Here is a 14,531-nt window from a genome sequence, read left to right on the forward strand (position 1 = left end):
GGACTGTGGGTCCCCGGAGAGCGGGCTCGGCGGCGGCCGGCTCGCTCACTGTTGTGCGCCCGGAGCCCGGCCCGGGGCAAGTGGCGAGACGTGGTGCAGGAGCGGTGTAGGAGCGCACGTTCCCCAGCCCCCGGCCGCCGGCCCCCGGGCCCTTGCACCGGCCCTGCCTCTACCGCCGCCTCCCCCCGCCGGCCCCCGGGCCCTTGCACCGGCCCTGCCTCTACCGCCGCCTCCCCCCGCCGGCCCCCGGGCCCTTGCACCGGCCCTGCCTCTACCGCCGCCTCCCCCCGCCGGCCCCCGGGCCCTTGCACCGGCCCTGCCTCTACCGCCGCCCGCCACAGCCCCCGGGACCAGCGCTCGCTCGACGGCCTTGTGGCGGGGCGGGCGCGGAGGCGAGGCCGGGAGACCCGCCCCCGGGGGCCGGCCTTTCCCGCCCTTCCCGCCCCTTCCCGCCCCGCCGCCCGGGTGTGGGCCCGGCTCCCCGTGCCGCTCCCTCGGCTGGCGGACCGGCGCGGGCGCCGCCTGGGGCTGCGGGGTGAGGGGCCCGGGGGGCGCGGGGCGGCGGGGCCCGGGCCCCGGGGGAGGGGGGCGGGGGGCGGGAAGGGGCGCGGGCTCAGCCGCGCGCCGAGATTTCAGGGTGTCCCTCCCGGGCGGGGCGCGCGGGACTTCCTCATTCCCGCTGGACGCCCCCCCCCCCGCTCCCGGCCTGGCCTGGCCGGAGCCCCGGGGTCCCCGGCGACCCCCCCCCCCCGCCCCGCCCCGGCTTCCGCTCCGCCCCGGCTCGGGGCCCCGCGGGCCCGGCGGGAGCTCCAGGGCGCGCCGGGGACGGGACGGGAGGCGGGGCTGAGGGATCCTGGATGCGGGACCCGGGGGACCGGGTGGAGGTCAAGGCGGGTCGGCGGGGCGCTGCAGACCGAAGGGGAAGGAGGGCGCGCGTGGGAGGTGGGGAGGGTGGGGGGCCCGGGTTCTGCAGGGCACGGCACCTCCCTGAGGCCTTCCCCTGCGCCCAGGATGGCGGCGACCCCCCAGAGCCTCTTCCCCGCGGGGGGCGAGCTGGACTCCAGCCAGTTGCAGATGGAGCCCGACGAGCTGGACACTCTGAGGGAGGGGGAGGACCCAGGTAGGCAGGGGGGACGGCCCTGGGGGAGGACGGGGTGGGGGGCGGCCGAGACCTCCTGGGGTTCACATTCTTGCACCTTCTCTCCTCCCAGCTGACCGGATGCACCCTTTCCTGGCCATCTACGACCTGCAGCCTCTGAAAACGCACCCCTTGGTGTTCGCCCCTGGGGTGCCCGTCACAGCCCAGGTGGTGGGAACCGAAAGATACACCAGCGGATCCAAGGTGGCTGGCCGGGCACTGGGGACGTGGGGCAAGGCAGGGCCGGCCCGGAGGTCGGGGAGGAGGGGGCGCTGCGACCCCGCCAGGGGACAACCGCTGAGTGCCTCCCGCCCCCAGGTGGGAACCTGCACTCTGTATTCCGTCCGCTTGACTCACGGCGCCTTTACCTGGACAACCAAGAAGAAATTCCGTCATTTCCAGGAGCTGCACCGGGACCTCCTGAGGCACAAAGTCTTGATGAGTCTGCTCCCTCTGGCCCGGTAAGGGGACCGGTCTGCTTCCTGTCGGGAAGGCGGTGCCCCATCCTGTCCCTGCCCCAGCCGCCACCACTGCTTTCTGCCCGTGGCACCCTTTCCCTGCCCCAGCTCCTTTCCTGCCCCAGCTCTGGCCCCTGGTGGTGGTGGGGGGGGGCCCCCTTCCCTGACCCCGGTTACCAGGAAACCTTCCCAGCTCGGCTCTCCCTGTCCGTGGTCCTGTGCCAATATCTCAGCCGGGCGGGGCGCCCAAAATGCCCTTGGCAGCTTCCCTCGTCTCCGTTCTCAGGATAGGGGGCCTTCGCCGGCCTCCGGGCCTCCCCCAAGCCTCCCGGTCTCGTGCTTCAGGGATCCAGGCCCTCAGCTTCCTGGCTCCCACTTGACCCTCTTCCCGCCTCGCCTCCGCAGCTTTGCCACCACCCATCCCCCCGCCGGAGAAGCCGCCAACCGCGAGATGCCCTCTCTGCCTCGCGCAGGACCCGAGGGCTCCTCCAGACACGCGTCCAGCAAACAGGTGCGACCCGACGCCGGACCGCCCGGGGAAGGCATTTCGTGCGCCCACGGCTCCGGTCCCATCTGTGTCTGTCTCTTGTCCCTGCTTCAGAAGTACCTGGAGAATTACCTCAACCGCCTCCTGACCATGTCTTTCTACCGCAACTACCACGCCATGGTAAGGCCCAGGGGCTGGTTTTAGGGGGGGCAGTTTCATCAGACCCCCGGGGGGCAGAGGACGCCGGCCCGTGGGGTCTGAGGGGCTGGAAGCCAGAGTCTCTCCCCTGAGCCTTCGTCTTCCTCGGCAGACGGAGTTCCTGGAAGTCAGCCAGCTCTCCTTCATCCCCGACCTTGGCTCCAAAGGACTGTGAGTGTGCGACGTCCCGCGCGGGCCACGGGCAAACCCGCGGACCCCTCCCTGCCTGAGGATGGGGAAAGCAGTGCCCGGTGCGCGGGCAGGGGCGGGGGCGCGGCGGGCATCCGGATTCCTCTTCGGGCATCTCCCCACCCCACGCCCGCTCCCCGACTCTGCCCACAGGGAAGGAGTGATCCGGAAGCGTTCGGGCGGCCACCGAGTTCCTGGCCTCACCTGCTGTGGCCGGGACCAAGTGTGTTACCGCTGGTCCAGGAGGTGAGCCCCGGAGCGGTCAGCGGGGCAGCGGTGGGGGCGAGGAAGGAGACGCCGTGGGCAGGGAGGAACGGACGGAGCCCTCCCGCTCCAGGTGGCTGGTGGTGAAGGACTCGTTCCTGCTGTACCTGTGCCTCGAGACGGGCGCCATCTCCTTTGTTCAGCTCTTTGACCCTGGCTTCGAGGTGCAGGTGGGGAAACGGAGCACCGAGACGCGGTACGGGGTCAGGATCGACACCTCCCACAGGTAAGGCCTCCAGCCGGTGTAGACGGACACCTGGTGAGCCGAGAGCGCTGGGGGGGGGGGGCAGTGAGTGGAAGGAAAGGAAGCATTTCCACCCCATACCCCACCCCCATCCAACCCCCCCTGGAGCCGGCCTTGGTTTGGAACCGGAGAACTGGTCTGGCCACATGCCTGGGACTGCTCTTAGAACCTAGGCCCAGAGAGAGGGGGTCAAGTACAAGCTTGGGGGAGGGACTCCCGATATAAAAGAAAGGGCGCTCCGTCCATTCATTCGTTCATTCGTTCGTTCCTGGGAGCAAACCCGAGTGCCGGGTGCGAAACTCCGTGCCGTGCCGGTGACCTAACTGTGTGCGAGGCACACGCCTGCCTTGTCCGGGTGGGGTGGTGAATTAGGGACTAAGGGAGGAAGCGGGAAAGAAGGGACAGCCAAAGAGGGAGGTATCGGGCGAGGCCGGGGCACGAAGGGTGAAGCCTGTGGTCCATCTCGTTCCTGCTCAGGTCCCTGATCCTCAAGTGTAGCAGCTACCGGCAGGCACGGTGGTGGGGCCAGGAGATCACGGAGCTGGCCCGGGGCCCGGGAAGAGACTTCATACAGCTGCACCGTCACGACAGCTATGCCCCGCCCCGGCCCAGGACCTTGGCCCGGTGGTGAGACACTGCCGTCCCTTCGGAGCTTGTCTGTGGGCCTCGTGACCCTCTCCGTGTTTTCTGAGTCCTTTCCTTGGTCCTCTTTGATCTCCTCTGACCCGTTCTGGCTTCGACACCCTCCCCCTTTGACTTCTCCAGTCTTCCTGACCATCTGACCTCTAACCACACTGATTATCTGCCTTCCCTCTGATCTCTCTGACCCCCATACCCAGTCATCTCCAGTCATCTCCTCCGACCCTGGCCTCTCTGACCTCCTGTGACCTTTTTAACTGCCTTTTATCACACTGGCTGTCTCTGTGCCTTATGAGCTCTTAAAATCTCTCTGATTCACTCGTTCGTCCAATACACGTTTTACTAAGCACCTACTACGTGCCAGGCCCAGTGGCAGGAATAAGACAACCCAGTAGGTGATTCAGTCACGGAACAATGGTAACTTCCGGCCGTTCCGGTGGTAGATACAGGGTACCGGGCACAGCGGGGGGACATCTGCCCCCCCCCCCCGGTGGGGATGTCAGGACTGCCTTGCAGAAGGCAGTGACCCTGAGGTTGGCCTTAGGAAGAAAGCGGAGACTAGCCTGTGCACCGAGGCTAGAAGAAGCAGGCTGGCATGTTTGGTGACCCTGGCGGGGGGGGGGGGGGGAGGAGTGGCCAGAGAACAGTCTGGGGGTTGACAGCGCCTGGGTGTGCCCCGCGTGCTAAGCTGAAGCGGTTGGACTTCATCATAGGCAGGAGGGAGTGGTGGAAGGATTTTTTTCTTGGAGGCGGTGTTGACATTCATTTGTTTCATAAGAGCTAATAGCTGATACTTACGTAGTTCTCACTGCGTGCTGGGAGCTGCGCTAAGTATGACTAAACCCTCTCGCGAACCCGACGAGGCAGGCACGGGTGCTGTGTCCATTTTACAGATGAGAATGTTGAGGCAAGGAGAAGCTGAGGAACTTGCCCAAGGTCCGACACCTTGTAGACAGTGGAAGCAGGATTCAAACCCAGGCAGTCTGGGTCAAGACCCCACTCTTCACCATCATACTATTTGTTATTCAAAAGCCAAAACGATACGACACAGAGGCACAATAAGAGAAAAACTTAAGTTCCCCTTCGTTGCCCAGCCCTTTACTCCCTGGCCTCACGTCTGCCCTAGGCCCAACAGCCCAGCTCTCTCCCCAGAAATAACCCTCAGAACAGAGTCCTGTGTATCTTCTCCTTTCTCGGCCTGTACACTTTCATAGGCTTATGCGCATACATTACTTTTTGGTTTAATGTAAATGAGATCATGAACTTACTTTTGTGGCTTATTTTTTTTTCCCACTTAATGTGTGTGTTAGAGATTAGGCATTCAGATTCTTATTTTATTTTATTTTATTTTATTTTATTTTATTTTATTTTATTTTATTTTATTTTATTTATAAGTAGGTTTCACACCCAGTGCAGAGCACAACATGGGACTTGAACTCACAACCCTGAGATCACGAACTTGCTTTTGTGGCTTATTTTTTTCTTTTTCACGTCATGTTTGTGTTAGAGATTAGGCATTCAGGTTCTTTCTTTTCTTCCTTTTTCTTTCTTTCTTCCTTTCTTTTTTTCTTTTCTTTTCTCTTCTTTTCTCTTTTTCTTTTCTTCCCTTCCCTTCCCTTTCCCTTCCCTTTCCCTTCCCTTTCCCTTCCCTTTCCTTCCCTTTCCTTTCCTTTCCTTCAGTAGGCTTCTCACCCAACGCAGAGTGCAACATGGGGCTTGAACTCACAACCCTGAGATCAAGACCTGAGCTGAGATTAGGAGTTGGACACTGAACCGACTGAGCCACCCAGGTGCCCCAAATTCTCATTTTACAAATCTTTTTTTTTTTTTTTAGGTTTATTTATTTTGAGAGAGGGAGAGAGGACATCAGCAGGGGAGCCAAATTCTCATTTCAAGCGATGTTGCACTGAACACAGTCTTTGCCTAAGCAAAGCATTTAATAGGATGCATCCCTAGAAATAGAATTACTATGTGCATTTAATGGTATTAAACAGTATGTGTGTCTGATATTCGGATACTGCCAAACTGTCTTCTAAATAAGCTATAACCAGGGCGCCTGGGTGGCTTAGTCAGTTAGGCGTCCGACTTCGGCTCAGGTCATGATCTCACGGTCCGTGGGTTCGAGCCCCGCGTTGGGCTCTGTGCTGACAGCTAGAGCCTGGAGCCTGCTTCGAATTCTGTGTCTCCCTCTCTCTCTGCCCCTCCCCCACTCACACTCTGTCTCTTAAACGTAAATGAATGTTAAAAAAATAAAAATAAAAAGGCTATAACCGAAGTATATTCCCATAGCCTATGAGGATTCTCATTCTCCTGCACGCTAATATTGAACATTGCCAGTGATCTTTATTTTTGCCAATTTAGTGGATTAAAGACATGTTATTCCATTTTGATATCAATTTCCTTCTTTACTACTGAGATTAAACATCTTTTCCTATGGTTGACCATTTTAATCTCCTCTGTGAACTGTCAGTTCTTTTTTTTTTTTTCCAACGTTTATTTATTTTTGGGACAGAGAGAGACAGAGCATGAACGGGGGAGGGGCAGAGAGAGAGGGAGACACAGAATCGGAAACAGGCTCCAGGCTCCGAGCCGTCAGCCCAGAGCCCGACGCGGGGCTCGAACTCACGGACCGCGAGATCGTGACCTGGCTGAAGTCGGACGCTTAACCGACTGTGCCACCCAGGCGCCCCTGTAATTTTGAATTTTTTTTTTTTCAACGTTTATTTATTTTTGGGACAGAGAGAGACAGAGCATGAACGGGGGAGGGGCAGAGAGAGAGGGAGACACAGAATCGGAAACAGGCTCCAGGCTCCGAGCCATCAGCCCAGAGCCCGACGCGGGGCTCGAACTCACGGACCGCGAGATCGTGACCTGGCTGAAGTCGGACGCTTAACCGACTGCGCCACCCAGGCGCCCCTGTAATTTTGAATTTTACTGAGCTTAAACTGGCAAATTTGTCCCCCTTTCATACGTCTGACGCCGTCTGATTTCTCCGATCACTCCTGATCTTTGACCCTGCCGTCACCACCTCTGATCCATGACTGTCCTCCGGTCTTCACTCTCCAGAGCTTTCTGGCTTCTGATTCTGACCTCCTTGGCTTGACCTTCCCCTCCCTCCAGGTTTGTGAACGGGGCGGGTTACTTTGCCGCTGTGGCGGACGCCATCGGAGGAGCTCAAGAGGAGATTTTCATCACGGACTGGTGGTGAGTAGGGGAAAAACTCAGGCAGGAAGGGGCAGGATAGGGCCTGCCCCGGATCAGCTTACAGGCCAGAGGAGGGAGGGGCAGGGAAGAAGGGGCTGGCTGCTTGCCCTTCACCCCCCTGCCCTGAATCCCAGGTTGAGTCCTGAGATTTACCTGAAGCGTCCGGCCCATTCCGATGACTGGAGACTGGACATTATGCTCAAGAAGAAGGCGGTGAGGAGAGTGGCAGGCGGGAGGGGAGGTGCGTGGAGGTGGGTCAGAAGGGAGAAGGAAAGGAAGCCGAAGCTTCGGGGGAGGAAACACGTCTATCGTGGGCTGCTATCTGGCAAGCAGCACCTCCTTTTCTTCCTCAAGAGGAACTTACACCTCCCCCTTCATGCTCCTCCTCTACCTGGAGCAGACTTCTCTCCAAGTACCCATCACGCCTTGTGGCGTTACCTGGGGGTGTACGTGTCTGCCTTTCTCACGGGAATGACATCGCTAGCCTCAGTGTAAGGCCCGGTGTCCGCCATGTTGGGGACATCCATAGACGTTAATGGATAGACAGATGATCGAGAGGAGGGGCCGGTGGGTGGATGGATGATGGAAAGGGGGGATAGATGGAAGGATAGGAGGGTGGAAAGGTGGATCAGTAGCAGGGGGGAGGAGGGGAAGGGATAGATGGATGACAGGTGGCACATATGGGGGTGAGTAAATGGCTGGGAAGATGGATGGATGGATGGATGGATGGGCAGGTGAACAGTGTGCTCACCCACTGCTAAGTTTGCTGAGAGCATCAGAGCAGGGTGTGAGCACTGAGGATCCCCAGGCTGAGTGCACGGACGTACAGAACCCCAAGAATGGGGAAGGATTCGGGAGGTTGGAGGGGGGGCCGTTCTGACCCCCCCTCCCCCGCTCACCACCAGGAGGAGGGTGTCCGTGTGTCTGTACTGCTGTTTAAGGAGGTGGAGCTGGCCTTGGGCATTAACAGCGGCTACAGCAAGAGGGCTCTGATGCTGCTGCACCCCAACATAAAGGTGACTGTCAGGCGTCAGAGACGCCCCCAAAAACCACGACCCTCCTCGCCACACTTCCCCACCCCCTCGACCCTCCCTTTCTAATTTTTTTTTAAACGCTTATTTATTCTTGAGAGACGGAGAGAGACAGAGGGTGAGCAGGGGAAGGGCAGAGAGAGAGAGGGAGACACAGAAGCCGAAGCAGGCTCCAGGCTCCGAGCCGTCAGCACAGAGCCCGACGCGGGGCTCGAACTCACGGACCGCGAGATCATGACCTGAGCCGAAGTCGGACGCCCAACCGACTGAGCCACCTAGGCGCCCCGCGACCCTCCCTCTCCTTGAACATCTCATCCCCCCATCTTCCTGTCCCCCCCCATCCTCCCTCCCAATGTCTCCATCTTCTCTCCCCTAAGCCCGCCCGCATGACCTCCCCCCACACCTGCTGCAGGTGATGCGTCACCCGGACCAGGTGACGCTGTGGGCCCATCATGAGAAGCTCCTGGTCGTGGACCAAGTAGTGGCCTTCTTGGGGGGGCTGGACCTCGCCTACGGCCGCTGGGACGACCTGCAGTACCGGCTGACTGACCTCGGGGACCCCTCTGAACCAGCCGCCCCACAGGTGGTCCCCCCAGGCCTCCCTGAGCGTCCCTAGGCGCACCCCTCCCCAGCGCCAGCCCGCCCCCGCTGGTCACTCGCGTGCTACCCGCCCCGGGGATTCCTCTTCCTGGGACCCCAGGAAGGTGCCTTGAAGGAGGCCCAGTCCTCTCCCCACCCCCACGGCCCCGTCCCACTCCCCTGGGGTAGCGAGTGCGGCCGAAGGGGAGGGCCAGGGTGGGACTCTCTCTGTCTCATTCTTACTCTCTGTGTCTCTGTGTCTCACACTTTCAGTGCTCCTCTCTTCTCTGTGGCCCTGGCTCTGTGCGGCCTCCATGACCTCTCCTTGCCCCTGGCTTGGGTGTGTTCCCTACAGCCTCCCACCCCCGGCTCAGATGCTCCGGCCACCCCAGACCTGTCCCAAAACCAACTCTTCTGGCTGGGCAAGGACTACAGCAATCTTATCACTAAGGACTGGGTGCAGCTGGACCGGCCTTTTGAGGGTGAGGGTCCCCTCCTCCCAAGCCCCCAAAAGCTGAGAGTAGGGGCAGACATCGAGGCGGGAACCGAGAACGGGATGAGCTGGGTCAAGGGTAATGTAGCTCTCCCTCTGGTCCCCTCGTCCTCCTCCCTGCCCCTGATCCTCCCGGGGGCCCCCCAGATTTCATCGACAGGGAGACCACGCCCCGGATGCCATGGCGGGACGTAGGGGTGGCCGTCCACGGTCTGCCCGCCCGGGACCTGGCCCGCCACTTCATCCAGCGCTGGAATTTCACCAAGGTGCCCACTCCCTCCTGCGGGGGCCGCGGGGGTGGGGGGGTCGGGAAGGGGCCGCCTCCCGCTGACTGCCATCACTCCACCTCAGACGACCAAGGCCAAGTACAAGACCCCCGTGTACCCCTACCTGCTGCCCAAATCCACCAGCACCGCGGACCAGCTCTCCTTCACGATCCCGGGGGGGCAGTGCGCCACTGTGCAGGTGAGGCCCCCTCCTCAGCCCGTCCTCACGCCTCCCTCCCTCCAGCCCAGGGCCCCCGGCCCGAGAGCCCCCCCCCCGACCCCTCCTCTCCTGGGGTCGGGAACCACGGCACATTCGCTGTTCCGCCAGGTCTTGCGGTCGGTGGACCGTTGGTCAGCAGGGACGATGGAAAACTCCATCCTCAATGCCTACCTGCACACCATCAGGGAGAGCCAGCACTTCCTGTACATCGAGGTGTGACGGGGGTGAGGGCGGGGCAGAGAATGGAGCGGCCCCGGGGGGACGAGAGGGACCTGACCTCAGCGGGATCGGTCCTTGAGGGCCAGCGTAGCCAGGCCTGGAGAAATGCGCAGCCCGGGGCCGGGGCCTGGAGCCTAGGCCCGGGGTTGGCAGGGGGCAGGGGCCTGGCTGCTGATGTGTCTCTTTGGTCCCTGCCTCAGAATCAGTTCTTTATTAGCTGCTCGGACGGGCGGACCGTTCTGAACAAGGTGGGCGATGAGATTGTGGACAGAATCCTGAAGGCCCACAAGTAAGGCGTGGGGGGGGAGGGGGACTGGCCGCGGGATGGGGTTGTGGGCGTGGTTTAGCCCCTGCGGAGGGGCGGGGCTTAGCCCCTGCGGAGGGGCGGGGCTTGGGGGGAACAGGTGGGGCCTCTGACTCCGCCCCCTTCCCAGACAGGGCCAGCGTTTCCGAGTCTACGTGCTTCTGCCCCTGCTGCCGGGGTTTGAAGGGGACATCACGACAGGTGGTGGTAACTCCATCCAGGCCATTCTGCACTTCACTTACAGGTGACCCCACCCCCCACCCCCAGCCAGACTCTGCCTCTCCGTGGCCACCCACCCGTGCCCCTGCCCTGACTCTGTCCCCATCCCTTCCTGCTGGACTTCTGAGGTCCGCCTCTCTCCTGACATCCCCCCCCAGCCCCCCCCAGCCTCCACCTCCCTCACCGGCTCTTTTCCCTCAGGACCCTGTGCCGTGGGGAATATTCGATCCTACATCGCCTCAAAGCAGCCAGTGAGTGCTGGGGGCTGGGGGGTTGCAGCCCGGGTCCTTCTTGCGTGTCTCTGGGGCTACTGCTCTGAGACGGCAGGCAGTTTTTACTGCAGGGAGACGCGTATAGACCTTGAAGTGGGGAGGCAGCTGGGACAGGGCTCCATCTGCACATGAGGGCACCCCTCCCTACACCCCCACCCCCTTTCTCACAGTGGGGACAGCGTGGCGGGACTACATATCCATCTGCGGGCTTCGCACACACGGAGAGCTGGGCGGGCACCCGGTCTCCGAACTCATCTACATCCACAGCAAGATGCTCATCGCAGATGACCGGACGGTCATCATCGGTCAGTCCTGGATGCTGGGTCCCCGGCAGTGCGGGGGGGGGGGGGGGAGGTGGAGCAGGGCCCAGCGGGAGGTGACGGAGGCTGGCTGGTCCTCGGGCAGAGTTGATGGGGCAGGGCCCCCCCACCCCCTGCCACCCCCCACCCTCTCCCCATCCCCTGCCCCCCGGGCTCAGGCAGACACGTCGCGTCCTGCGCCCATCCCAGGCTCCGCCAACATCAACGACCGGAGCTTGCTGGGGAAGCGAGACAGTGAGCTGGCCGTGCTGATCGAGGACACAGAGATGGAACCATCCCTCATGGACGGTGGGGAGTATGAGGCGGGCCGGTTTGCTTTGAGTCTGCGGAAGCACTGCTTCAGGTAAGGCCGGGTGGGGAGCCACCGGCGTGGCGGGGAGGCACAAGTTGGGAGGGGGTTACTCTGCCTCTGGAGCGGGTGCGAGGGTTTCCCAATCTAGCATAGGGTACCGGGAAAGTAGGGATATCAAGACCATGAGAAACAGATATTAAAAAAATCCGAAGCAGGTTCCAGGCTCTGAGCTGTCAGCACGGAGCCTGACGCGGGGCTCCGACTCACGAACCGTGAGATCATGACCTGAGCCCAGGTCAGACGCTTAGCGGACTGAGCCACCCAGGCGCCCTGAGAAACAAATACTTTAAAAATAACTTGGTAGTTGTTTTTTGTTTTTTTTTAAAGCATCAAAATAGTGGCCAAAGAAGATACCAAGTAAATTCTGTTGGATTCATTTGTGCTTATTGTACTGTTTAACATCGGGTTTATTTTGAATTACCTGCGTAGGAATAATCTGACTTTTCTGATATTCACCTTCTCCAAGGATCTTTTTTTTATTTTTCATTTTTTTTTAATGTTTATTTATTATTGAGAGACAGAGACAGAGAGTGAGCAGGGGAGGGGCAGACGGAGAGGGAGACGTAGAATCCGAAGCAGGCTCCAGGCTATGAGCCATCAGCACAGAGCCCGACGCGGGGCTTGAACCCACGAACCAGGAGACCGTGACCTGCGCCAGAGCTGGACACCCAACTGACTGAGCCACCCAGGCGCCCCTGCAAGGATCTTAATCTGACCTTGGGGAGACCCTTTTGTCCCGTAGTGTGATTCTCGGGGCACATGCCCGGCCAGACCTGGATCTCCGAGACCCTGTCTGTGATGACTTCTTTTGGCTGTGGCAGGACACAGCCGAGAGCAATGCCAACATCTATGAGCAGGTGGGCACCGAGCGGGGCTGACTGTGTGGGGATCCACGGGTTATCCCGTCCGGGGTAGGCTGGAGGCCCCACCGCCAAGCCGTTCCCAAAAGGGGGATGAGGGTGTGGGGGGCAGGCACATCGTGGGATTCAGTGGCTCAGGGTCAGCGTGGGGGGATATGGTGTGGGGAGCGGGGGCATCTTGGACTCTTGGCTGAGGGTCTCCAAGCCCCACTGGCTTCTGTGCCCCCCCACCCACAGATCTTCCGCTGCCTGCCATCCAATGCCACACGGTCTCTCAGGGCGCTCCGGGAGTACGTGGCCGTGGAGCCCCTGGCCACAGTCAGCCCACCTTTGGCCCGGTCTGAGCTCACCCAGGTCCAGGGCCACCTGGTCCACTTTCCCCTCAAGTTCCTGGAGGATGAGTCTTTGCTGCCCCCCCTGGGGAGCAAGGAAGGCGTGATGCCCCTCGAAGTGTGGACATAGCTACGGCTTCAGCCCGGGACAGCTTACCTGCCGCGGGGCTCCACCGAGGCTGGCTCCCCGCCCCCAACCCTCACGCTGGAGGGCAGTGCCCTCTGAGACCAGGGGGAGGGCAGGCATGCCGGAAGAGGACTAGAGAAGAGAAGCCACGGGGACCCTTCCTTGAGAAGCAGCTGAAGAGGTCACTCCGCCTCTGGGCTGGCGGGACGGGGGTTGGGGGGGGCAGGAGGGCATTCCGAGTTCATCCCCCCTGCCGCCCGGTTCAAACCACTGTTCCAGGGCAGAGGCAAACCCTTGCCCCCACGCCCGGGATGCCTCCCTGGGGGAGGCCCTGTCCTGGGCCTTCCTCCTCCTGCCCCCGAACCCCCTCTCTGCCATTACTGACAAGGTGGAGGGAAGAGTGAAGCCCCCCCCCGCCGCCCCCGGCTTCACCCCCGCGGTGGGCAGGGCGGGGGCTGGGGTGCACACTTACCCCTCCCCTGCCCGTGGACAGACACTAGCTTTGTATCCGTTCAGTGAGCATTTCATAAATAAACGCCTAGTCTAGACAGGGTCCCCGGCTCTTCCTGGGCCGAACCGCGGCCCGAGCGCACGCCTCCCCCTTCCCGCCCGCATGTGGCACTGGGGCCCCGTGCCTTCGCCCCACCCGCCTCCCGGCTCCTTCCTGCGGCCTCATCCCCACTGCACCTGCCTGTAGGTTCCGGAGCTCCGTCCCCCAGCTGCTGGGAAGGGGAGGTGTTGGAGATGGAAGGGCAGGGCCACACCAGGACGCCTGGAGGGCCTGGGAGCCGCTGCTTCAGCTGCACAGGAGAGAAGGGCTGGGCTCAGAGGGGCCGTCACTCGTTCCGCGGGTGACAGCACAGGAAGAGGCGTAGGGGAGCCCCTGTGGGAACGGTTAAGTGTACAGGCTTCAGGGCAGGAAGAACTGGGCCCGCATCCTGGGCTTGTCACCACCTAGGCGACCTTCTCAAGTCTTATCACTTCTCCGGGCCTCAGTGGCCCCAGCTGGGAAATGGGAATGATTCTTCCATAAATGGCCGGCTGCAGAGATGTAGTCGGTGATTTATAGATTCGGGGCGCGTCCGCCGTTTGCCACACGCCGCCCTAGCAAGTGCTCGGTGGCCACTCGTGGCAGGGGTCAGCACATCAAGCAGTTACAGGCCGTTTGTATCACCGCACAAAGTTCCACAGGCCAGCGCCACTGCAGAGGGAAGAGAGACAACACAGGCATACTCAGCGGTAGAAAGGTCCCGTTCCAGACCGTGGCCATAAAGCCAACATTGCAGTAAAGTGACTCACATGAATGTTTGGGCTTCCCGGGGCATGTAGCAGTTAGGTCCACATTCTTGGTCTCTTTTACTTTGACGCACCAAGAAGCTGTTTCCGGTTAAACATTGTTGTGGCCGCTGGGTTTCATTGCTCTGTGTTAACACAGGCATACGTGCCATTAAATCCTAACATCATAAAAAAAAGGTTATGTTTACACTACACTGTAATCTATTCAGTGTGCAATAGTATTGTGTCTACCGACAAAAAAAAAAATCAATGTACATACCTTAATTAAAAAAATATTGCCAGGGCGTTTGGCTGGCTCAGTCGGAGAAACATGTGACTCTTGATCTCAGAGTTGTGAGTTCGAGCCCCACGCTGGGTATAGAGATTACTTAAATGAACTTAAAAAAATTGGTTTTTTAATTTTTTTTTAATAAAAAATATTGCTAAAAATTGCTACACGTTATTCGAGCCTTTGGTGAGTCAGAATCGATCACTGATCACCACTGCAAATATAAGGATGAAGAATTTGAAATATCGCAAGAATTACCAAAATGTGACCCAAAGTGAACAACAAATGTTGGGAAAATGGCACCAACAGACTTGCTTGACACAGGGTTGCCGCAAACCTCCCATTTTTTAAAAAAAAAAATATGCTTGGGGCGCCTGGGTGGCTCAGTTGGTTGGGCGTCCGACTTCGGCTCAGGTCATGATCTCGCGGTTCGTGAGTTCAAGCCCCACGTCGGGCTCTGTGCTGACCGCTTCGGAGCCTGGAGCCTGCTTCGGATTCTGGGTCTCCCTCTCTCTCTGCCCCTCCCCCACCCACGCTCTGTCTCTACCAAAA

At 60.3% G+C, this 14,531-nt stretch overlaps 1 protein-coding gene and 1 long non-coding RNA gene across 3 annotated transcripts; one reads left to right on the forward strand and one right to left on the reverse strand.

Annotated features, from left to right (window-relative positions):
* The first annotated feature begins 463 nt into the window (after positions 1-463).
* On the forward strand, positions 464-12,963 carry PLD2 (phospholipase D2). Of its 2 annotated transcripts, XM_047089915.1 has the most exons (25): positions 464-535; positions 1,011-1,120; positions 1,212-1,342; positions 1,457-1,599; positions 2,002-2,107; positions 2,198-2,263; positions 2,394-2,452; positions 2,624-2,716; positions 2,808-2,960; positions 3,456-3,605; positions 6,738-6,821; positions 6,956-7,034; positions 7,727-7,837; positions 8,265-8,435; positions 8,787-8,913; positions 9,072-9,190; positions 9,276-9,389; positions 9,519-9,623; positions 9,830-9,918; positions 10,064-10,177; positions 10,354-10,403; positions 10,595-10,729; positions 10,934-11,087; positions 11,839-11,953; positions 12,194-12,963. In XM_047089915.1, exons 2-25 carry the CDS (start codon positions 1,012-1,014, stop codon positions 12,416-12,418), a joined length of 2,802 nt encoding a protein of 933 aa, XP_046945871.1. In that variant the 5' UTR covers positions 464-535; position 1,011; the 3' UTR covers positions 12,419-12,963. The 2 variants fall into 2 exon arrangements, with proteins under 2 accessions (XP_046945871.1, XP_046945872.1); XM_047089916.1 differs by lacking the exons at positions 11,839-11,953; positions 12,194-12,963 and adding an exon at positions 11,618-11,657.
* Positions 12,964-13,049: 86 nt separating this feature from the next.
* LOC124519574 (uncharacterized) lies at positions 13,050-14,005 on the reverse strand. Its single transcript, XR_006964136.1, has 3 exons — positions 13,971-14,005; positions 13,715-13,869; positions 13,050-13,616 (listed from the first exon to the last, which is right to left on the reverse strand). It is a non-coding gene; the product is annotated as an uncharacterized LOC124519574 (long non-coding RNA).
* Between the last annotated feature and the right edge of the window lie 526 nt (positions 14,006-14,531).

Source organism: Lynx rufus, unplaced genomic scaffold (genome assembly GCF_022079265.1).
Source record: "Lynx rufus isolate CCGP_SWC_20201006 ecotype Redwood Valley unplaced genomic scaffold, mLynRuf1.p SCAF_28, whole genome shotgun sequence".
In the NCBI taxonomy this organism is placed as follows: Eukaryota; Metazoa; Chordata; class Mammalia; order Carnivora; family Felidae; genus Lynx; species Lynx rufus.